Below are 26,051 nucleotides of genomic sequence, written 5' to 3'. Positions count from 1 at the left end.
AGCAGAGGTCCTAAAACACCCTCCTTGCGTTAGCCGAGTCGAAACATCGACGCTATCACCCACACGAGACTTGTACCTGTTAACCCGTCCTACATTTTGAGAATGCATTAGTGCATGTTTAAATTGAAAGCATTATTGTAAGTACATGTTCTATTTATGGACAGGTCTCCGGATACTGGTCTTCTTTACCAGTTGATTGTCAGAATCATTTGAATTGTTTACTTTCTAAAACCTGTGATCATTACCTTCACCTACCCCACACAAGAACGTCCTAAATCCCCCTTCTTTCTCACTTCATGCAATCTATTATCTAATTAATAAAATTGTGATTAGACTCTAATATGTAGAATAAATGCATTGCAGAGAAAAATGCTTCTTTGGCGTTTCTGTATTTTGGTTCTCTAATTCAGTGCATGCATTCATAATACATTTTTTATTTGATTGCAATTACGTAGTGGCTTCTACTTGGGATTAAATACCAGTCTTGTAGTTTACACACAAGACAGATTTGATACATCAGAACTTAGTTCTGCTTTTGCTGTGAATGATTTGCCAGTTTGTCTGTGAAATCTTGAGTAATGGGATGAGATCATTCAAAGCTATTTGGTTTATGACATTTATTAAGAATTTCATAGCATTCTTTACTTGCACATTTAGCATTTTTAATTCTGTCTGAATGGATTCTTTTCTTTGCCTTTTTGATAGATGACTTGTATAATCTGTTAATTTTCTGTAGGCGAAGTGTGTCTTGATTGGTGTGTATTTTGAGCCAGGCATGTTTTAGATTTCTAATTTAATGTTTAATCTCTTTTATCTCTGTATTTCTCCAAGATGCTTGTTCTCTTTTGCTCTGTTGTGTGGTTTTTAGTGGTATCAGGATATCAAAAGCTTCCTGTAGCCACTCATATAGTTTTTAACAGAATGTATAGTGTCTAGATCTGCACAGGATGTTAGTTGTGTTTCTAAGTGTTCCAAATTGAGTTTGTTCCACAGTCGATAGTTGGATGCACGTGAGGTGGTTTAGATGCGTCGCTTAGTGTTGTTCTATATTGGAAAGCAAGCAAATGGTGGTCTAATCATCATGAAAAAGAGCATAAACAAACATTGGAATATTGTGAAAACCTTTAAAAAGGACTGGGAAAAACCCCTTTTTTCTTTCAAAAAGGGACGCAGTTTAAGGGATGCCCTGGTCCACACACGCCCAAAAGAGAAACCTCAAAACACGACACCGTCAGTGACAACATCATGGGGTCTCCCTAAAATTACCGGGCACTACCCATGCTCGGACTGCAGTGTGTGTCACTTAACACAAGCTACCAAAACACTGGCACTAGAAGAAGGGAAAGTGTGGACCCAACGTGAACATACCAATTGCAACTCGATTAATGTGATCTACTTGATCACCTGTCCTTGCCAGCTCCGGTACGTAGGTATGACCACTAGAAAAGTGAAACAACGGATCTGCGAGCACCGGAGCAACATAAGGTGCAAAAAGGTAACAACGGAATTGAGTTGCCACTTCCTAGACAAAAATCACACCACCAATGATATGAGGTGGACTGTTATTGAAGCTATCGATGGTACAAGGAATGTACAAAACAGACTGTTCGAAAAAGAACAGCGCTGGGTATACCGTCTGGGGACAAATACCAATGGCCTCAACGACGATATCCCCTGGAACACAGTCCTATCGTGAACCCCCTGGCTCCTAGCTTCATATGTCTGAACTGTATCTGATAACAAGACATAAAGGTGATCTGATTAGACATACCACCGAATACTGAATATTTGGTGCATTTTCACAACCTGCGCATTTCCATCATCAATGCCTCAAAATTGAACTATGTCTGTCAACAAAACATAGATGTTTGTAATTTCCCCAACAGTGTGTGCATTTCTCCTCTAATACCATTCAATTATCTCCTTAATCACAGCAGTGCTAATACCTCCAAAGTTTTGGAATTCGCCCATCCTAAACACTTGATTTCACAAACAATTACTGAAAAGAAACGAGCGCCTTCGGTTACCGCAGCAACCGTTAGCGTGCCTAAATCCCTTTCAGGTAAAGCTCAGGGATAGGCGCACTACTCCAAGCCTCATTCTGATCTGAAGCGCACTCCGCCCAGATGGGCGTGTGCGCTCCAAGCCTCGCTTCGAGCGGGACACGCCCAACCCAGAATCGAGCGCGCAAACGGAAAACAAAGCGCTTTTAAACTCATTTACCGGCCCCGCTCTCCATCGTCGGGGTCCGGTTCTGAGGATTCTTGCAGGTTGAGAAGCGGGTTGAGAGCGCTGAGGGCGTGAGTCTGCATCCCCAGTGGAACGACTTTTACGATCACCATAAGCTAAGTACTTGTATGCTTGGGTTGCACTGACATTTAACTCTTTCCTTTCCTAGGATGTGCCAGGCGCGCTCCAATCCTCCTCCCGAGACCCATGGTGCTAGTAGCGCCCTGTTTTAAAGTGAGATACTCTCCATACTTACCATCTTAGGGGGGTCACCGACCATTTGGTCAAATTGATCCCTCCTTATGGAAAATTCACATCGTGTTTTTACTTCCCCCACTACAACAGCAGTTTTTAAACCACCTTTAGCACTCCACCTCCTAGCGTGTACTATTACAACATCCCCAAGGGCTACTTGGATGGTGCATAAGATATCATTTATTGTGTGCACACAAAAGTTTGCCACCATCTTAGGAGCACTATGATAAGTCTACTCTGGCATATACTAATCGTATGTATGTCTATATCTGTTTGTCTGTATATTTTCTCTTACAGGTGCTGATACACCCCTGAATTTGGGGCTTTTTTGGAATGAGCATTTGCTCTTCTAATTTTTAAGCACTTTTTCACTTTTCCTTTTTTCACTTTCACGTCCCCAGGTCAGGGTGGACTATTAGAGTGTCCATACCGCCGGGGTATAGTCCTGAAGAATGCCTTGGTGAATACATACCACAAGCACGGCAGAAACATGTTGACTGATTAATTTTAAACTCGTGGTATTTAGCTGAATTTAACCAAATCCTAACAACCTTGGCACTTAAATTCAGACACATATACCACCCACACGTGTCTTAAGGATCACTCATTAAAAGTTTTTTTGATACCCTGTTAGGCACTTTTAATTTTCTATTTTTCACAACACGTCCTCCCCACACGACCAGCTCCGCAGTCTTTCTGGCGTCGCAGCACACCGAAGAGACACTCGGTCTCTTCGGTGAGGCCCGATGATGAAGCATGACACTGACCAGGTCGGTGTGTGAGGGCTTTCCTACCCAATCAGAGTGACTGTGTACAAAAAAACCCTCTTATCTCTTTGCTCCATATTCCTGGCAGCCTTGTGACTGACCAGACCTTTCTTCTTTTGTTGTTTGGTCTAACCATGTGACCAGTGTCATTTTTTGAAAGGTAACAGCGATGTGTGTGTTTGTGGATGATCTGATGTCAGTTTAGTGCGTCTAGCCCAACAATGCTTCTTTTTTCAGAAAGGACGTGTAGGGTTTGTCAAATCAAATGTTGAGGTCACCCAGAATGCATAGGTTGGAGTGTAGCGTTATCAGGTTTGAAACAGTGTCTAGAAGTGTGTCTGAGATGTTGCATTGCTAGGTGGAAGTCTGTAAAGTGTCAGGAAGTTACAAAAGAAACACGGTGTAGGAATGCATCGGGTGAAAAGAGCCTCACATCTTTTATGGAGACGTCGTCAGATTTAATGATATGTAATATTTGTCTGAACACAACAGCTAGGCAAACTCCTTTTTTTGCCTATGCAATTTTGGGTGATAGAGGAATGGCTTTATGCAGGACTGGAACCATATCATCTCCCAACCATGATTCAGTTATGAATAGTATGTCAGGTTTTGCGTCAGTGATAAGGTCATAGATGTGATGTTTGTTTTTAGAGAGCTATCAAGCATAGATTAGTAGACAGTTTAGAGAATGCACTTTGGCGATAGTGTGATTTTGTTTTGTAGAAGAGTGATCAGTATTTTGGGGGCTTGCAGCAGGTTTTTCCTTAGCATTGATATTAGCTGTATGAGGATGGCAATTGTGTAGCTGTTCTGCATTGTATTCCTCGTCCAGCAGGATAATAAGGCATTCTGATGGGTCTGCCTGTGTAGGTGGTAGAGATGGTGTTGAAGTGCTGTGGTGATTTTGTAGTGTAACTTTGCTGTGCAGTACCCATGGCAAGTGAAGTTGTGAGATGTGGCATGTTGCTGATTTTGTGTGTGTCTGTTTAAGGTGTATGAGTTAGGGGTGGTGGTGCAGCATGCGGGTCATGTAGTAAGGTTCAAAATTGACCTCTCGATGAGAGGAGGTGGAAAGAGAGTTGCTGTGTTACTGTATATGTGTTAGGTGGGGTGGAAGAGAGAAATCTTGGCATTGGAGTTTGTTCATTTGTGTAGTCTGAAAGGTGGGTGTATGTTTGTAGTTTGTGATAGAAAGTATTATGAGGTATTAAGCGTGAGAGATTTTGTTGTGGCGGTATGTGTGTTATATTTTGTTTTTCAGAAATAGTGAAAGGAGGTGCTTATATATTTGTTTTGTTGATGGTTTAGTTTGTATAGTATTGCGTGTGAGTGTAAGTTGTGAGGTAAAGTGGTTGGTGATATGTTTGTGAGTGGCGTATATGTTGTGTGTGCAAGTAATTTCATTTCACCTGTTTATCTGGTCCTGAAGGGATTTTAGGCCCATTCCATAACTAAATAATACAAACAGACAACTTAAATAAGGAAGTAAATAAACAAAATACAGTACACATGACGCATAACTGCCTGCACACTCTCCTTTTCTATCTACTCATCACCTGCCATGTAAATGTAGAATGATTACATATGCTGAATCAGAGATGTACGTGTTGGTGGGTTTTACTCTAACTCTGTAGGTAAAGTTTATTCCTGCCCTTTGCTGCTAGTAGCTGTGACTTGTTTTTAACACTGAAATCCTTGAAGTGAGTTGGTCAACATGGAAAACACGCATTGATTCCCGGCTTGTAGCGCTAATAGTTATAACCAAAAATATTACCAAGTCATATTTTAAACACTTGCTCTCCATACCTGTCAGCTTAACTCTAGTAACAATGATCCACAGTCATGGCCCACACACCTGGACTCACATTTCTCAGACTCTCATTACTAGCGCTGCCTTCTTCGTTTTTGGGGCCTGTGAAAGAATGAAAGAGAAAGGCACTAAAGGGGTAAAGAAAGAGGAAGAGACAGATAAGAAGACAGAGAAAGAAAGCTGCAGGGTGAAAAAGAACCTGTAAGGGTAAGATAAGGAGCAGATAGTGTATGGTGGGACAGGTAGCAGAATTAAATGTCAACTCCACATTCAGCACAGATAGTAATGAGTGTATGAGAAAAACATTGGCACTTTTTTTTTACAAATTAAGCACTGATGGGGAGGTGAGATTATGTGTAGATTTTAGGGAGTTAAATAAGTGCGTCTTAGTAGATAATTACCCACTCCCCAAAGTAAATGAAATGTAGTGTTCTCTGGGAGGAGCTAAGTATTTTTCATCACTAGACCTCATCTCAGCGTGCCATCAAGTGAAACTGCATCTATTATCACAGGGTATTACATCGCTTGTAACACCATTTGGCACAATCAAATATGTAGGAATGCCCTTTGGATTGATATATGGGGTATTGGTCATCGAAGGGTTCTAGAAGGTTGTTAAAAAGGTTACACAGTGTCAAGATCTATCAGGACCACATACAAGTGTGTTAACACTTGTTAAGAACATAACAAAAGAGTGTGAGCTATTTTGCAGAGATTTCAATCTAGCGGATTAACTCTGAAAATAGAGAAGTGTAAATTCAACATACCCTGTATTGAGTATTTGGGTCATTTTGTTTCAGGTGAAGGGATAGGACCCAAACACGACCTTGTAGATGCCATCAGTAACATGCCCAGTCCTTCTAACAAAAATGAATTTATTAAATTTACGGTAATGACAGATTATTACAGCCAATTTATTTTGAATTTTGCTTTGAAAAGTGAGACCATGAGGGATTTGATGAAGAAAGGAAAAGAGTTGGTGTGGAGCAAGAAGTGTTACAGAGAATATTTGCATCTGAAAAACTGTTTGCAAAATTCCCCATGTCTGAGTGTTTTTGAACCGGGCCCAAGAACCATTGTTATGACAGATATCAGTTCTAGAGGACTTAATGGGGTGTTGTATAAGAGATTGATGGTTAAGAAAGATCTGTATTGTTTATTTCTAGAGCACTGAATAGGGCAGAGTTGAGATATTCTGTGTCTGGAAAAAAACTCTGACTATTTTTGGGCATTGAAGAAACAGGTACAATTTCTATAGGGAAACCATTTTGAGATTAAAACAGCAGATTATATGCCTTTTAAGGAGATCTTTACAAAAAAGGTGATAGAACCTTTTTCCATACAAATTTGCAAATAAGTGGTTGGCCTTTAAGAATTTGATTTGATATGATGTATGTTCCAGGAGTCAAGAGCTGAATATCAGACTAATTTTCCAGACTGTGTGGTGCCATTAAAGGGAAATCATGGGAGGATAGCTGGAAAGTTTGTGATACCATGAATAGCATCATACAAGAGAAGGAGAGGTTGGAAGAAATGCAAGCTGATTCAGTTTTGCAGGAGGTAATGAGTATGATGAAGGAGAGTTGGATGACAAAGAATGAACGTGGAGATGAAGTCATTTTGGAGTTTTCAAGATGAGCTGAGTGAAGAGGCAGGTTTTTTGTTGAGGAGTAGCAGGTTGATACCTCCTAAGAATTTGAGAGAAAGAATAAGTGAGAAAGCTGATGGGAGTCACACAGGGATCTTTAAGACTAAGGAAAGAGTGTGTGAAGATTACTGGTTGCCAGGTATGGATTTGATGGTGGAACAAATTGCAAGAGGGTGTGGTGAGTGTCTGAGTAGCAAAAAGATTCTGAAGTATAACACACATCCTCTTACTTTGTTAGGTTAATGTTGAGTCCCTTTGTAGAGATAGCTTTGGATATTGTAGGACCTATCAACATTTCGAGTATGAATAGGTATATTCTGAGCTGCATTGATTTTTATTCTAGCTAGCTAGATGTTAAAATAGTGAATTAGGTGGAACATAGGACCGAATATTGTTTCTGGAGAAAATGTTTGAGAGCGAGGAATATCCTTCTTTATTACGAACAGACAATGGGGTCCAACTATTCTTTTTTCAAATGGAATTTTTTTTATGCACAAGGGTAGAACCCATAGGTAGTCAGCTCTCTATCATCCAGAGGTGAATGGAATGATAGACAGATTTAATATAGTTTTGAAGGAGACTATCCAACTTGCTGTTTTATGTGGCAAGTGTTGGATGAAATAATTGAAGGAAAAGGTGGGAGTGTACAGATAAGCCTCACACTCCATAAGAGGAAACTCTCCATCTCAGGTATTTAAGGGTAGGAAACAGAACTGCTCAGTATGTCCTTGATGGGTTACTAAAAGGTGGGGACTATCAGGTCAACACATTTAAGGAGAAGTGGTAGATAAAGAGAGATGCAAAATTTTGAAAGGAAAGCTTAAGTTTGAGGATCAGAAAAATGTGAAGGAGACAGTGGTGAATGTGGGAGACTGGGTCACAATCAAGCCTAGTGTGGCAAAATCTGGATAATCAAAATTCAGTAGAATGATGAGAGAAGTGACATTGTTTAAAAATGCAATAAAGTCAGAATACAACAGGATCTGGAACTTGAATAATGTTGAAAAATATCAGCACCCACGGCTGTTGGGTGACAATACCAATTCCTCCACAATGCAGCAAAAAGATGACCAGAAAAATAGTATTTGTGTTCCTCTGTTCTTGAAGGGACATGGTCACTGCATTGGAAAATACCTTCTTATCTGAAGAACTATGTTATCTGATTTATAGCATATGCAGTATTTTTTATGTACAATTATTTTTGTCTTAATGTCTTGTGATATATTTGACTTTGCTCTGTAAATATATTTATACTGTGTTTTGTTGGGAGGAAGGTGCGTGGTATGTAGGTGATGGCATCACTATCATGTCAGTGGTGGAATGAAGACTGTTTGGTTCTTAAAATAGAGCAGAGTAGATAGGGTAGTTGATCTGGGAGGTTGGCTGAAATCGATGCCCTATACCTGATTTCTCCTTCAATAAATCTCCTCTTTTAAATTGAACCTGTTGGTATAATTTACTTTACATGGGGGCAGATGTATCAAAATACCTATTTGAGATCCTCAAATAGCGATTTTTTGAGAATCGCTGTTTGAGAATTGAAAAATTTCTATGTATATAAAAATTTGCTATTTTTTAGCAAAAAAATTAAGCACTGATGGGGAGGTGAGATTATGTGTAGATTTTAGGGAGTTAAATAAGTGTGTCATAGTAGATCATTACCCACTCCCCAACATAAATGACATGCAGTGTTCTCTGGGAGGAGCTAAGTATTTTTCTTCACTAGACCTCATCTCAGCGTGCCATCAAGTGAAACTGCATCTATTATCATAGGGCATTACATTGCTTGTAACACCTTTTGGCACAATCAAATATGTAGGAATGCCCTTTGGATTGATATATGGGGTATTGGTCATCAAAGGGTTCTAGAAGGTTGTTAAAAAGGTTACACAGTGTCAAGATCTATCAGGGCCACATACGAGTGTGTTAACACTTGTGAAGAACATAACAAAATAGTGTGAGCTATTTTGCAGAGATTTCAATCTAGCGGATTAACTCTGAAAATAGAGAAGTGTAAATTCAACATACCCTGTATTGAGTATTTGGGTCATTTTGTTTCAGGTGAAGGGATAAGACCCAAACACGATCTTGTAGATGCTATCAGTAACATGTCCAATCCTTCTAACAAAGATCATTTTATTAAATTGACGGTAATGACAGATTATTACAGCCAATTTATTTTGAATTTTGCTGGGAAAAGTGAGAACATGAGGGATTTGATGAAGAAAGGAAAAGAGTTGGTGTGGAGCAAGAAGTGTTACAGAGAATATTTGCATCTGAAAAACTGTTTTCAAAATTCCCCATGTCTGAGTGTTTTTGAACAGGGCCCAAGAACCATTGTTATGACAGATATCAGTTCTAGAGGACTTAATGGGGTGTTGTTATAAGAGATTGATGGTTAAGAAAGGTCTGTATTGTTTATTTCTAGAGCACTGAATAGGGCGGAGTTGAGATATTCTGTGACAGGAAAAAAACTCTGACTATTTTTGGGCCATGAAGAAACAGATATGATTTCTATGGGGAAACCATTTTGAGATTAAAACAGCAGAATATATGCCTTTAAAGGAGATCTTTACAAAAAAAGGTGATAGAACGTGTTTCCATACAAACTTGCAAATAAGTGGTTGTCCTTTAAGAATTTGATTTGATATGATGTATGTTCCAGGAGTCAAGAGCTGAATATCGGACTACATTTCCAGACTATGTGGTGCCATTAAAGCGAAATCATGGGAGAATGGCTGGAAAGTTTGTGATATCATGATTAGCATCATACAAGAGAAGGAGAGGTTGGAAGAAATGCAAGCTGATTCAGTTTTGCAGGAGGTAATGAGTATGATGAAGGAGAGGTGGATGACAAAGAATGAACGTGGAGATGAAGTTAAGTCATTTTGGAGTTTTCAAGATGAGCTGAGTGAAGAGGCAGGTTTTTTGTTGAGGGGTAGCAGGTTGATACCTCCTAAGAATTTGAGAGAAAGAATAAGTGAGAAAGCTGATGGGAGTCACACAGGAATCTTTAAGACTAAGGAAAGAGTGTGTGAAGATTACTGGTTGCCAGGTATGGATTTGATGGTGGAACAAATTGCAAGAGGGTGTGGTGAGTGTCTGAGTAGCAGAAATATTCTGAAGTATAACACACATCCTCTTACTTTGTTAGGTTAATGTTGGGTCCCTTTGTGGAGATAGCTTTGGATATTGTAGGACCTATCAACATTTCGAGTATGAATAGGTATATTCTGAGCTGCATTGATTTTTATTCTAGCTAGCTGGATGTTAAAATAGTGAATTAGGTGGAACACAGGACCGAATATTGTTTCTGGAGAAAATGTTTGAGAGCGAGGAATATCCTTCTTCATTACTAACAGACAATGGGGTCCAACTATTCTTTTATCAAATGGAATATTTTTTTATGCACAAGGGTAGAACCCATAGGAAGTCAGCTCTCTATCATCCAGAGGTGAATGGAATGATAGACAGATTTAATATACTTTTAAAGGAGACTATCCAACTTGCTGTTTTATGTGGCAAGTGTTGGATGAAATAATTGAAGGAAAAGGTGGGTGTGTACACATAAGCCCCACACTCCATAAGAGGAAAATCTCCATCTCAGGTATTTAAGGGTAGGAAACAGAACTTCTCAGTATGTCCTTGATGGGTTAATAAAAGGTGGGGACTATCAGGTCAACACATTTAAGGAGAAGTGGTAGATAAAGAGAGATGCAAAATTTTGACAGGAAAGCTTAAGTTTGAGGATCAGAAAAATGTGAAGGAGACAGTGGTGAATGTGGGAGACTGGGTCAAAATCAAGCCTAGTGTGGCAAAATCTGCATAATCAAAATTCATTAGAATGATGAGAGTAGTGACATTGTTTAAAAATGCAATAAAGTCAGAATACAACAGGATCTGGAACTTGAATAATGTTGAAAAATATTAGCACCCACGGCTGTTGGGTGACAATACCAATTCCTCCACAATTCAGCAAAAAGATGACCAGAAAAATAGTATTTGTGTTCCTCTGTTCTTGAAGGGATATGGTCACTGTATTGGAAAAGACCTTCTTATCTGAAGAACTATGTTATCTGATTTATAGCATACGCAGTATGTTATGTACAATTATTTTTGTCTTAATGTCTTGTGATATATTTGACTTTGCTCTGTAAATATATTTATACTGTGTTTTGTTGGGAGGAAGGTGCGTGGTATGTAGGTGATGGCATCACTATTATGTCAGTGGTGGAATGAAGACTGGTTGGTTCTTAAAATAGAGCAGAGTAGAAGGAGTAGTTGATCTGGGAGGTTGGCTGAAATCGATGCCCTATACCTGATTTATTGTTCAATAAATCTCCTCTTTTAAATTGAACATGTTGGTATCATTTACTTTACAAGGGGGCAGATGTATCAAAATACCTATTTGTGATTCTCAAATAGCGATTTTTTGAGAATCGCTATTTGAGAATTGAAAAATTTCTATGTATATAAAAATTTGCTATTTTTTAGCGATTTCTAAAAATTCCTTAATTGCTATTAGCAAATTGCTAATAGAAATTAAGGAATAATTTCCCATTCATTTATATGGGCCAGGAGGCCCATAGAAGGGAATGGGAAGTTATTCTCAATTTGCGATTCGCAATTTGCTAATCGCAAATTGAGAATAAGTCAAGGGTGCAAGGGTGTCTCAAGGACACCCTGCTGCACCCCTGAAACTTACATGTGTGCGCATATGGCACACATACATGCCCTGAGGGCATGTATGAGCGCCACATGGCACCTTTACAAATGCCAAAAAGTGCATTTGTAAAAGAATTCGCAAATTTTTTCTAGCTGACAGTTGAACTGTGCATGCGCTTAATGCACTGCAGGAACCGAGCTGCTGTTCGTTTTTAATATTGCCTCGTTTTTCATTTATTTTTATTCCTCATTTATTATCCCCTGTTTTTAATAGCGCTCGCTGCACCTGGCCCTTACTTGCATTTAACTTGGGACACCCACCGCTGTTTGGCGGGTCCGCTTCCCGGCGCAGGTCCGTTTTCAGCGCCATCTTGGATGGGGATGGCTTAACACTAACGCTGATTGGCTGGTATCGCGCTCTAGTCGCCAGGAGGACGCTAGGCGGATACTTAAGAGAGGTAAACCCTCTGCTCTCTCTTTCTAGCTGACAGTTGAACTGTGCATGCGCTTAATGCACTGCAGGAACCGAGCTGCTGCTCGTTTTTAATATTGCCTCGTTTTTCATTTATTTTTATTCCTCATTTATTATCCCCTGTTTTTAATAGCGCTCGCTGCACCTGGCCCTTACTTGCATTTAACTTGGGACACCCACCGCTGTTTGGCGGGTCCGCTTCCCGGCGCAGGTCCGTTTTCAGCGCCATCTTGGATGGGGATGGCTTAACACTAACGCTGATTGGCTGGTATCGCGCTCTAGTCGCCAGGAGGACGCTAGGCGGATACTTAAGAGAGTCATGCAGACGCGCAGCGGATACGCGCTGCGGGGACGCCAGACTGACGCCGGAGTTACGCCAGAGTTCAGCCCGTCTGCGCCCGTCCGCGCTGAGGACGCGCTGCAGGACGGGCTGGACCCTGGGCTCTCCGTCGCTCATTCTCCCCCCCCACCAGAGAATCTCTACAATACCCTTTGCTCTCTGAGACCTCGTGCACTTTGCTGCCATCACCGGCTCAGACCTGAAGTTCTGAGCCGGGCTCGTTTTTGTCCCTCGTGCAACAGCTCTTTTACTTGTCCTAGTCAATCCTCTATTCGTACCACCCCTCCTCAGTCCACCAGCCATATTTCTCAACCCAAACAGGGTTTTTTGGTCAATGCTCGTTCTCTGATTAAACATGGGATCGAATTTCATGACTTCGTTAGCTTGAGAAATCCAGATTGGGTTTTTGTTACAGAAACTTGGGCTTCTGAGTCCGCTGGTCATGATCTTCTCCTGGCTATACCTGAAGGTTACTCCTTTCTAAGGTTAGACAGAGAACGTTGTAGAGGAGGTGGAATAGCCATTCTTTTTAAATCTACTCTCTCCTGTACAATAAAACCCTTATCAGTCTCCACAGATCCTTTCGAAGCACTCTATTTTTGTATTACGCATACTCCGGTGAGCTCTTTCTCCGGCATACTGCTTTATAGACCCCCCGGGTCCAGAGTCAATTTTTGCCCAGAACTTTTTAGAATTTTAGAACCTTATTTTGGTAGGCCTCATTTTACCATTTTGGCCGACATTAATTTCCATTTAGAGGATTCTGCATCAAAAGATACCTCCTCCCTGCTTAATTCCTTGGAGGCTTGTGATCTTGTCCAACTTGTTCTCCACCCGACCCATCAGGCGGGGCACATCCTTGATGGGATCTTCTCCAACGATTCCAGACTTGAAGTCGGTTTACCGGTACCAATTACATGGTCAGATCACCTAGCAGTCCCGCTTTCTCTAGACATTCCGTGTCCTGATGCCACGGCTGACACTGGTAAAAAACAATCTAAAAGGAGCTTCAAAAATTTTACTAAGGAGGCACTTGCACCTTTTTTCCGCAACATCAGTATTTCAACTAAACAGAAGGTTGATGACTCGGCTCAAGATTTAACTGATGTCATTATCAAAGCTGCTGATGAGCTAGCCCCCCCTTCCCTGAAATTTGCAGCTAGACAGAAGCCATCTGCCCCGTGGTTTTCTGCCGATCTGAGGCTGCTCAGACAACAATGTAGACAGAAGGAACGTGGCTGGCGTAAATCTTGGGATTTAAAAGATAGAGAAGGTTACAAGAGTCTACTACGGGAGTATAGAAAGCGAATCATCAAGGAAAAACAGGACTATTTTTCCAACTTAACCTGTTCGTTAACATCCTCCAAAGAGCTTTTTAAAATTGTAGACTCCCTTTGCTCTCTTCAGGTTCCTGATCCAGTCGTTGCTTCTCAGGAGCTATGTGATGATATATCGAACTTTTTCTATAAAAAGATAGACGATATCTACATAGCCCTAAGGGCGCAGAGAATCTTACTCAGCTCGGAGGATTCCGTGCAAATTACACGATTGGAAGCTTGGAATGTAGACTCCCCTCCATCCCTTGAACACTTCCCGGCTCTTACGCTAGAAGATCTCAGCAGCTTGCTGGATAAAACTAAATCTTCATCCCCTCTTGACCCTCTGCCCCTCAAGGTACTTAAAAACTGCAGAGAGATAATTCTTCCCTCTATGCTTGAGGTAATGAATGGAGCGCTGGAACAGGGCATTTTTCCATCACTCTGGAAGAGAGCCATTGTAAAGCCGCTTCTGAAAAAGACCACTTTAGACCCTGGAGTGCTGAAAAATTTTAGACCCATCTCTCTGCTGCCAGCCCCTGCTAAGATGTTGGAGACCCACTTGAATCTCCATCTTTCGAACTTCCTCGATGCCTCTGGCTTCCTGGATGGGTCCCAACATGGCTTTAGAAAGCTACATAGCACGGAGTCTGCCTTGACAAAAGTCATGGATAACATCCGCAGAAAAGTAGATTTGGGTCTTACCACCGTACTGGTGCTGCTTGATCTTTCAGCAGCTTTCGACACCCTGTCTCCCTTGACTTTAACATCTAGGTTAAGGGAGGCAGGGGTAGTCGGACCAGCGCTCAGTCTCCTGAGCTCCTTTCTACAACATCGAGAGCAGCGTGTCATGCTAGGTGAATACCTCTCCCCTGCCAAGTCTTTGCAGTGTGGGGTGCCACAGGGGTCGGCATTGAGTCCGACCCTGTTCAACATCTATGTGGCCCCCCTTGCAAGACTTGTAAGATCTCAGGGGATGGAGGTAGTGTCGTATGCTGACGACACGCAGATTATGGTATCCCTGACCCACTCTGTCAGTGAAACTGCTTCTAACTTTAGGGCCTGCATGCAACTTGTTGCAGAGTGGATGGTCTCCAACTCCCTGAAGTTGAACGGGGACAAGACAGAGGTCCTGGTCTTTGGCAAGGACCAGGACATATGGTCAGATGACTGGTGGCCTCCTTCTTTAGGTAGCTGCCCTATACCTACCAAATCTGCTAGAAACCTAGGGGTCATCTTTGACACCCAGCTCTCCATGGAGCTACAGGTGAATAGAACGGTGGCGACCTGTTGGGGTGTCATCAAGACCCTGAAAAGGATTGTGCACTATCTGTCCCCACAGGCGCGGAAACAGGTGGTGATTGCCCTTGTTGGCTCAAGGCTTGATTACTGTAACGCAGTGTACGCCGGGGCCAACAAGGGCTTGCTCCAGCGTCTACAGGTCATACAGAATGCGGCAGCGCGGTTTGCTCTCGCTTTGCCCTGGTTATCTTCTATGACCCTAGCGAGGAAGAACCTCCACTGGCTCCCCATCCCGTCAAGGATCATTTTTAAACTCCTTTGCCTTACCTATAAGGCTCTAACTGCAGGCTCGGCTGATGCCCTTGGTTCATTACTTACCAGATATGTTCCGAGTAGATGTTTACGATCCAGCGTGCAACACCAACTGGTAATCCCCAGAGCCAAGAAGGCCAGATGGGGGTCCAAAGCTTTTTCCATATTGGCACCTCTTACGTGGAACTGACTCCCCCTCGAAATCAAACGACTTCCTTCCCTTGACCTCTTTAGGAAGTCATTGAAAACCTGGCTCTTTATTAAGGCATACCAGTAGGTTGTGTTTCTGTCTGCTATCAGCTTTATATTTTGGTTTAGGCGCCTTGACGCCCACTGGGCATAGCTGCGCGTTATAAATAATATTTCATTCATTCATTCATTCATTACCACCAACTACAAGTTGGTGGTAATTAGCGATTTCTTAGTGTAAATTAGCAAACTTATTTGCTTCTTACATAGCATTTAAGGAATCGCAATTTGCAATTACTTAAATGCTTACGCAATATTAAGGAATTGCAAAATTTGCGATTCCTTAATATTGCGATGCGATTAACATGATACATTCCATTTTCTGATTTTTTTGTCGCAAATGCTGCTTTTTACCGAATCGCAGCGTTTGCGACAAAGAAATCATTTGATACATCTGCCCCAAAGTGTTTGCTATATTTTGCAAAAAATTATTCTTTGAGATCCAAAATTGGAAATGATACACTTTTCACGCTTTCACTTTTATTTTTTCCTACGGATGGATCTACAAGAAACTTGGCATGCCAACACTTAATTGACTGATTGCCTAAAATGTTTTACATTATGTTTTACTACGTATGCTGCTCTGTGTTGAATTGTTCTTTTTTTTAGCCCTGGTGGCCCAAATAAAGAGTTTTGAACTGATCTGAATAATTGCCAATTTTCATGGCAATCAATAAACAAAATTTAATTTTATAGGCAAATCCCTTTGCAAAGAAATATCCATTTCAAACATAACTACTTTAGGAACATATCGTATATTTCAATGCAAATCCCTCTGACTTCAATTCACTAATACCCTCTTTTCCTCCTTTCAGGTTCTCTGTGTGAGATCTGCCCCTACAATTGGATGCTATCAGGAGGCAGGTGCTACTTCTTCTCTGAGGAATTCAAATCATGGAACTCGAGTCGGAAATACTGCATCTCCCGATTGTCAGACCTCATAACCATCGATGACGAGGTTGAAATGGTAGAGTATGGGATTCATGGCGGGGTCTGCTGGCTTCACATATCTCACTGGACTGAGGTATTCCACAAAAGAAGGAAGACTGGTCCATTTGTGGTTGTGTTATTAAATGATCAAAATCATAATGAATGAATAAATTAATAAAATATTTTATAGAGCCCGCCATACCATTAAAAGGAAACCCCCTGCCCGATGATGGACAAGTCTGGAATAGCTAATTGATCTATTGATTAAACAACCAAGTATTCAGCTTCTTCCTATATTGCTGCATGGTATATTAAGGGCTCCTAGTGGACAATAAGTGAAGCAATCTCATTGCATAAATGCACAATGGCAATGGAAAGAGTCGAATACACCTTAGATTTGTATTACAGACAAACTCATTTATATAATCTTCAAAACAGTTTACATACATGGTATTAGATTAAGCACTTAGTATTCAGTGAGTGGTGTCCCAGTGAAAAAATGGAACCTAGAAAATTAGGAAATTATTGACATTTGTGTAACATATGTACAAGGTTTCCTATACTTCAAAAAAATGACCATTAGAAAGTGTATGTTCGGTGAACCGGGCGTCATACAATGATGAGTTCTGCGATAGACTCTCTACCTTCTTGTGCACTAAGATATCAGACATTTACGTCCAGTTGGAAGCCTTAAATCTGAATAATGCCTTACATGCCCAGCCTGAAACTCATCTAATAGACAGCACCAGCAAGTTTACTTGCTTTTCCAAATCTGTCACTAGAAACTACCGATTATCTATTAGAAGGAGTTTGGTTTGCCTACTGATCCTGGTCCTTTGAAGGTCCTTAAGAGTGCTAAACTGCGATTATACCGCATCTTACCACAGTCCTAAATCTAGCCATCTAGAAGGGATAATATCCCCTGGCTTGGAAGGCAGCAGTGGTTAGGCCACTTTTAAAAAAGCCCTCACTGGACCCAATGGAACTTAAACATTTTTGTCCCATCTCCCTTATGCCGGTCCCAGCGAAGATTTTAGAATCTTACCTGAACTCTCACCTGAGCGCCTATTTGAGGGACCACCATATACTTGATGGTTCTCAACATGGTTTCAGAAGCTGTCACAGCACTGAGGCTGCCCTTATGGCGGTATTTGACAACATTCGGACTCAGGTGGATGCAGGTCATTCCACCTTACTAATTTTACTTGATCTCACCACAGCGTTTGATACCCTCTCTCCACATAGACTTGAAGAGCGTCTCAGGGAGAGAGGTATTGGGGGCTCGGCTTTGGGCTTCTCGCTTCTTTCCTTAGCGGGCGGACCCGAACAGTAAAACTGGGACATTTTTATTCAGATCCTGACTCCCTTGTACAATGTGTGCCCGAGGGCCCTTCCTGCCGCCGTACGTTATTTAATATCTAGCTCGTGAAGATCCATTCAGCCCCGCTTGCAAGAGTGGTAAAATCTTTTGGTCTGTTTGTGCTGTCGTATGCGGATTACACGCAAATAATGGCGTCTATCATGCATAATATCAGTGACTCCGCTCGCAACTTTAAAAATCGCATGCAAGCAGTCTCGTCATGGATGGTGCAAAACTATTTGAAACCTAATGGCGAGAAGACGGAGGTCCTGATTTCTGGGGACACTGGACATTTGGTCAGGGGGTGGTGGCCCGACTCGTTGGGCATCTACCCAATTCCCGTATCCCATGGGAAAAATTTGGGATTTTTGTTTGACAGCTCCCTTTCTCTGAATCTGCAGGTCTCCAGGAAGGTGGCTACCTGCTTTGATCTTATTAGGCTCATAAGGAAAATCTTGTAATTCCTTTCAAACAAGTTGGTGTTGCACTAATACTGTCCAGATTGGACTATTGTAATGCCCTATATTTGGGCATTAACAAACGACAGCTGCGTCGCCTGCAACTTGTGCAGAATGCCGCTGCAAGGCTGGTGATGCACTTGCCTAAATGTCACTCCGTCTCGCCTTCTCTTCTCTCTCTGCATCGGCTCCCCATTGACCGCAGAATTATGTTTAAAAGCCTCTGCCTCACTCACAATGCCTACTATGGCCTGGGTCTGGAGGGCATTAAAGCTTTATTCAAACACTATGCTCCCACTAGGAAACTCAGGTCAGCAAGCAAACATCTTGTTATTGTTCCCAGGTTCAAAAGGATGAGATGGGGCGGGAGAGCCTTTTCATTTGCTGCGGCTAAACTGTGGAATTCCCTACCTGATGAAATTGCGGGGCAGAAATCATACTCGCTCTTTCAAAAAGTTTTTAAAGACCTGGCTGTTCCCTTAAATGCTGTTCAGAGTGTGTCTTCTCCTGCCTGCATATTTCTCTGCAGCTAGCGCCTTGATGCCCTGGTGCTTTAAAAGTCTTATATTCATTCATTCATTAGTGTTGGTTTTGAATGGTTCACTTTTGAAAACTGTTGACAGCGTTTTGACCCTGTCTGAAATATAGGTTCTCTTCAGGACCTAAAAATGTAGGGACACCTGAAGGGTGAGTTTCCACAGTCTCTTGTGGAAGGTGTGGCACCTTCGAAAAGATACTCACATGGGACCCGGCCAGGCACCCATATGAGGTTTGTGGTGAGCTGGCAAAAAACGATTGGGCACTGTAGGAGTATAGGATAATATAGGAGTTGGAACGGATGTTGATTGTGCTGTCCAGGCGTCTACTTGATTTAATTTAATGTGCCTGATGAAAACAGGCTCCTTCTTTGTTACTTTAGGATCAATAAGAATGAGGGGCTCAGTGGCCCTGTGTGCTTCTGTCTGTCTGCTTCGGTACTGCTGCCTGAGTATCCAGAAACAGGCTCGTGAAGATCCATTCAGCCACTGAGCCCCTCATTCTTATTGATCAGCTTGAGACAGTTTTGTTGAATCCAGCTTGCAACATGAGACTTACAAATACAGAACTTGCCTTCTTTTTCACGTCCGATGAAATATGCACCACTTTTTGCGTATCATCGGCATAGGAGAATACCGCCAGACCTTAACTGAGAATGAGATTAACAAGGGTAGTGATATATACGTTAAAAAGTGTTGGGCTAAGAGCAGTCCTCTGAGGCACCCCACAGGGGAAAGAGAAAGGCTTGGAACTTGTGTCTCCCATTGAGTTGTTGTCTATCATTAAGGAACAAACTCAACAGTGTTAGTGCAGCATTCCTAAAACCAAACGATTGGAGGTGTTTGATGAGAAGTGCGTGGTGAACCATATCAAAGGCGGTGGAGAGGTCAAATAAAATCATTACTGCACTACCGCCCTTGTCAACCAACCTTTTTATCAACATCAATCAACATTCGAAACAGTGAGAGTCAGAGAGAGGGGTGAATAGTAGAGCAGTGTGACTCAAAGGGATATGTTGAAAAGGAGAATTTTGTGACGTCCGAGCATTAGTGATCTTGTGTGCATCTAACTTTAAAGTCAGATCCCTAATGAGATTTGTGTTTAGCAACTTGAAACCTATCTCCAATATCAGTCTCTCTAGGATTATAAATGATTAAAAACCAAGGAAAGCGGCCCCAGGAGACAGATACCTGGAGACAGAGGGGGAACCCGTAGGGATATAATAAAAACTCAAACAATACTGGGTAGAGTCTGTGCTCATATAAATGAGGTGGGAATAAGAACGGTAGTGAGACCCTTAAAGGTGCGTGCTTTGACAATATAAAAGGGATATGTAATAGTGGTCTCATTAAAACCTTTGGGAGGCAGCCTATACACAAAACAACTATAAATATACGCTGGAGATGTAAGAATCAAAGACATACAAAAGAAGGAAAACAGGGGCCACTGAAGACATCTCTCTATTGCTTCTTTGCATCTAGGATTTGGTTGAGACTGCCGCGAAGAAGTCATTGTACACATGGATCGGACTGAGGTACAGTGACGTCATGATGGAATGGAGGTGGCTGGATGGATCCAGACTGAAGACTGGGAGGTAAGGCTTGGACTGTATCCCTCTCATTCAGTAACCCTTTGCTGTGCTAGTGAAGAACTCTGGTGAGTCCAGTTACTTACTGAATAACAACAGCCATTGAAGTGCTGATTTGTTGGAGTGAACAGCAACCAAGATGAGTATAAGGGGGTTTATTTGTGGCACTGCTGGAGAGACCTAGCACTTGTACATAGATAGAGGGAGACTACACAGAGAGAACAGGATGACATGAACTGCGTATATGAGCTCTGTAAGAAGGCACAGGTGGCAATCTGCAACAGCTAATTCAGTGCTGTGCATTGAACTCATAGGAAACAAATAGATAAAGCAGATGTTTCAGGCAGCTGTTGTTAACTTTCTTTGAAGTCACTGCTGCTGTCAATTAGTTTGGCGCTCAGTATCTGTGTTCCACAGCCCCACCTTGTGCTTAAAGTCACCACTCAACAACGCATCTCATCATTTCATTTTCTTAATAGCTCCAGAAAGTTATCAGAGTTTGATGCAAGGCTGGTGGGTGGTGGTGGGACAAGGGCAGATCTTATACCATCAACAATTGGGTTTTGTTCCACTGATGGCATCCATTTGACAGTCTAGACAACGGTAGGAAAGTTACAAGAGGGTAAATAATACACCACTTTGTTCCATAAATCTACACTTTTGAAGTACACAATCCATAATCCATGCAAACCTATGGATCAATTTAGTTTTCATATTTATTTATTTACTTCTGTATTTATTTGAGAGTTTTATTAAGCAAGATACCTGGATATTACAGCACAGGAGCCGGATTCTATTTTACATCCAAATGAACCTCTGGTACGTACCATCATACTGCTATTCTAGTTACTCTACAAAACAGTACTACTTTGAAATATGTAAACAAGAACTAAATGGTGCAGAGTAATGTAAAGCAGAAATTATTAAAAGATAAGTACTTAGATAAAATAGTTAGATTGTAGTCCACTATAAAATCATATCCCAACACTCTTGACAGAAATGGTTAAACTTCCACTGCACAAATGTATAGTGTGAGAATTGAATCAATTTGGTGCTTGAACCCAAAGGTCGACCTACCTTGCAACTAGTGCTTAATCTGAGCCGGTGGTTTCCAGTGCTCAGCACTTGCACTCAATTGTCAGCACCACTGATTTAAAAGAATGTGTTCAGTCTTTATTTTTCGTTTATACTCCTTTTAAATTAACTCCTACCATCCTGGGTGTGCCATGGTCCAGGGGGCCCATTTCTATATTTAGGAGAGGGGTCCCTTTCCAAGCCTCTAGGAGGCCCGGGCCCCCCATACCTCCCCCAGGTTGACATTAAATTAAATGGTAAGAGACACGCAGCCTGAAAAATCGCCAATTAAAAGAAGGGAGCATGCAGCATCTCTCCCGTGCCCCGTAAGACCTTGTGGCCCTATCCTCCAGGAATGCTATTCTTAAAAAGGGGAGGGGCGCTTGGCCTACCCTCCCCATGGCTCCAAAGGCCACTGGGCCCCATGCCACAGGTCAGCTCCCTTGTTGTTTTTTATGGAGTTCAAGAAATGTGTACTCCCACCTGGCCAGAGCTGCACACATTCTCCAGCCATATCGGTGCAAAACATCTTTCCCAACCCGTGCTCTTTTGGGCAGGAAAACAGAGATTGCCCAATTGCAACAGGAGCAAAGTAAAAATCATGCTTATGTCATGGAAGGTGAAAGACGCCTCCCAATGTGCACAGGATGGGCGCAAGAGGGTAGAAGGCGGGACGACTGCCCCCATGTTTTGAATTGTGGTTGCACGGGGGCACCCAAATTAGGCCTTGGTGGTGGGGTACCCGTTGCTTGTGAAGGCTCGGAGATGTGGGCCGAACGCCCAATCCCCTTAAAAGGGAATATGGTCCCAGGGTATAAGGTCACCGACGCCTGTTAAGGCTCAGGTAAAGCAGACGTGTGCCTCCTCCATTAAAAATGAATATGCCTCTGGCTGTTGGATCGACATGGGCTGCAAAAGCTTGGGGAGGGGATTGCATGCCCCCTCCCCTTCAAAATGCATACATCCCCAGGGTTTGGGGTTCCTAATTTGGTAAAATCTCATGGTGTGGGCTGCAAGCCCCAATCCATTAATTGTAGTTCAGCAGGCACCGGGAATGACTGTTGGAAGGGTAGCTGATGGGACAGCTGGGGAAAGCTTACCATATTTCTTTAGAACTGCTAGTTGGAACTCAAAGCTCTTCAGCTACAGTGCAAAGCCCTCTGGTGGTTGGTTCTATGGCTGCGCTTTGTAGCTTGAAAAATGTTGAGACTTAAAGACATGTTGATTTTCTGTTTCAGAAAGCTTTCCTAATATTTTTTAATGAGAATTACTTTTATTGACTATTGAACTGTGTGAAACAATGAAATATACATTTCATGATAAATATTGGCCATCTTTTGTCAAAACCAATACCTATGCTCTGTATACCTTGATATCCTTACCCCTTCATAAAGCCAATAGCCTCCTTTTTATTTTGGTGTTCTGACTCTCTCACAAAGTCAGTAGTTCTGCCTTACTTAAAATGACACCCCTTACATTTAGCGTGTATGTGGGCATCACATCCTGTGCCCAACTGCCCATGTGCATTGCAGCAGGGGGTTTAGACACCAGCGTGGGTACGGCCCAGGGCCTGGCCTGTGGCCATTCCCACTCTGGACATGGTGGCTCATGATTGGCGCTGAACAATACTAAAATCTTATTTTACATTAAAAAATAATCATAGAAATTCATTGAAAAACAAAGATCAAAGTATTGTAATAGTTAGGTATAGTAATAATATCTGACTGAATTAAAAACCACTTGGAAATTCACAGAAAAACACTCCAATTTAAGCAGCTGTAGTGAAATTGTTAAATTCCGATGGGTTTAGATGTATTATTCACACTACAATCTAAGCAACAATAGTAAAAGCGTTGTACTTGAGAGCGGTCAAATTTACTAGTCCTACTCCAGTCAAAGAAACAGGAGGGAATGTGTTGGACTCCAGAGGAAGTAAGATGTACTGCCCTACAACAAACTAGACAATAGTAAGGAAAATGTTGGACTTTGAAGGAACTGAAAATAGAATTATACCTCCAAATAATTGTTGTAAAAAAACATATAAATAAATACCAGATAAAAAATGTGAAATCTTATCCTAAATAAACAATTTAACATACGTTTCCCCCCCAAAAAATAAGTAAAACCTGTAAAAAAACACATAAAACAACTAAAATAGAACTTACTTTCCTACCTTCACTGAAACAGCAAACCGTGCAAATTTTAACTTTCATAATACCTTACAAAACAATACTTTTAATTTAGAAAAAACATGAACTCTTAAATGCAGTACAATAAAAATGCATTTAAAGTGATTTAACAGTAACATATTTATCATTAACCCCTAAAAACAATCAAATGTAAATTATTTTAAAATAATCATAATTTAAACATACTAACAATTAAATAATTAAAACTGTTATAAGTAAAAATGTAAATAAATATTACTTGAAAATCAAAAATGTATTCTCAATAACTTTTGTTTTTACTGTAATAAAATTACCACCCTATTCCCCTACAATCCCAATCCTACTGTACTAAAGATAGAAAAAAAATTAACATTTTAATATATAATAAAAATAAAAAATAAACCTATATGTATGCTATAAATATTTACATAATTTACATAATAATTAAGTCATAAAAAATGAATTTACATTACAAACTTAATTACCAATAAAATGTAATTATTGCGATTAGTTGCATTTAAGGAATCTCAAATTGAGATTCCTTAAATGCAATGCATGAATGTTTTAAAAATAGTGAATTAGCTAATAGGGCACGCAAATTACCATGAAGTACAACTTCATGGTAATTTGCAAAAACTTTGAAAAATGCACTAAAGTGCATTTTTTTAAGTTTCATGTTGCGCACACACATAAGGGCATGTGTGTGCGCAACATATGTGCACAGATCAATTTCAGGGGTGCAACTGGGTGTCCTTTGGACACCCCTGCACCCTTGAAATCGCAATCTCAATTTGGAATGAATGGGGTGGTATTCCTTAATTGCGACTCGCAATTTGCGAGTCGCAATAATGGAATTCTAAGATATCGCTATTTTTGTAGTGATTTCTTGATGCATTCCATTTTGCTGTTCCTTAATAGCGAATCGGTATTTTTTGCTATTAAGGAATCCCAAAATGGGTTGTTGATGCATCTGGGGGTTTGTGTCCTATGCCTGGATGTTCTGTTCATCTTACATTGACACACAAGTGCTCACCCCTTTTTCATTGACACACAAGGGCTGATCCCTCTTAGATCATTGATTTTAGAGTTGGCATGCTCCTGACTGCGCTATTGATTACCTTCATCCATGGGAATGTGTGCAGAATCCATAGACTAGTCACCGGCATCACACAACAGAGAAACATCATTCCATTAATTCATTACGGTACATACCCATAACTCCTAATTTGTTTTTTTTACTAGCCTTGCCCTGAAAGACCAGGGACGTGGAGGCAGCTGTGGGACCTTCAGAAGTAAAGAGATCCAACCCGAAGACTGCATCGCCAAGAACAGCTGGATCTGTGAAAAGAAGGCAATCCGGAACACATCCTGAGTATTGGATGATAAATAAAATCAATATAGTTCCAGATATCCAATGTGAAATCCACATTTTATTATGTGTAATCAAAATGTAATCCATTCTCATTATCAATAAATATGATTTTAAAGTTTATTGAAAACTGATTGATCTATTTTCTCAGATATTTTCTCTTTGTATATCGGACGGAAAGATGGAAAAATATCTTCTGGCTATTAAGTGAGCCTTTAAAGAGTAGAGAAATGTTTTACCCAGAGCCCAATTCTAGCACTACTGTCCCCACAACCATAAAAATATTCAAGTCCCCCAACAGGCTGAATATCGGAATAGTGGACAAGCCCGCTGAGCATTCTTTTTTCAACTATTACATTATTTTCTAACCTACATTCCTGACACAGAAATGCTGTCACTGATTCTCTGTCTAGGTGATATCATAAATCATGGAATTCTTGGACGTGGATCATTGCGCTACAGGAGTTCATCTACATCATTGCTTACACCTTTTTTTGTATTCCTTCTCAAAAATCACAAAAAACAATACAGCTTTGTCATGACTCATTGATCTCAGTGCACAGAGGAAGAAGCATCACCAAGGACTTAGGGCCTCATTACGATGTCGGTCGGAGAGGCTCTGACTGGCATTCCGATTTAACTTACCCAAGTTGGAACCCATGTTTACCAACAACTCAAATGCATTTCCCAATGACTGATTACAATGGAAAGGTAACCGTGTGGCCCTTCTGACTTGGTTCTGACCGGCATTTGGAGACTCTGAGTTGGTCAAAGCCAAATCGTCTATGGAGCGTTTTTCCAGCTGACGTATTAAGATGTCAGATTAGGACAGCCTTTCCAAATCAGTTTGCCCGACACAGAACAGCTGTCAGAAATGGACTTTGAGGGCCATAGCAGGGCCCCCTTCACCTGGAGGACTCCAGTTGGAGCCCGTGGGGGTAGCCCCCGACACCTCTTTATAGCCATGTACAGTGTGGCAGGCACAATGGGGTGCTAGCCAAATTGGTACAAGGTTTTCCGCAACCACCCCTTTCTTCAATGGAAGCCTATGTTGTCAGTCGGAGCACAGGCTCTCTCTAAAGTCTCACTAAAGTCAATGGGAGTCCGACCGAATGGTGTTCGGAATCATCGTATTTGGTGAGCGCCCCAAGTGTAAAGAGGGTGTCTGAAGGTTCTGGTGGCTAACTCTGATTCATGATATTACAAGCTTTGACAAATCTGGTGAAGTATGAGCCCAAAATCAATCACTAACTCAAAGAAAG

General features: G+C 41.3%; 1 protein-coding gene across 1 annotated transcript in view; it reads left to right on the top strand.

The window, feature by feature from the left end:
• Positions 1-24,799, top strand: part of LOC147725104 (killer cell lectin-like receptor subfamily F member 1) — a 38,554-nt gene extending 13,755 nt beyond the window's left edge. The window contains exons 4-6 of the mRNA XM_086967108.1: positions 16,121-16,272; positions 20,072-20,184; positions 24,663-24,799. Coding sequence (XP_086823234.1) covers positions 16,121-16,272; positions 20,072-20,184; positions 24,663-24,792 — 395 coding nt within the window. The 3' untranslated portion in view covers positions 24,793-24,799. The remainder of the gene's footprint in view (positions 1-16,120; positions 16,273-20,071; positions 20,185-24,662) is intronic.
• The last annotated feature ends 1,252 nt before the right edge of the window (positions 24,800-26,051 follow it).

The sequence above is a fragment of the Lissotriton vulgaris genome, chromosome 4_1 (assembly GCF_964263255.1).
Source record: "Lissotriton vulgaris chromosome 4_1, aLisVul1.2, whole genome shotgun sequence".
Classification (NCBI taxonomy): domain Eukaryota; kingdom Metazoa; phylum Chordata; class Amphibia; order Caudata; family Salamandridae; genus Lissotriton; species Lissotriton vulgaris.
The sequence above is the reverse complement of the archived record's forward strand: the minus strand, read 5'-3'. Positions and strand labels throughout refer to the sequence as shown.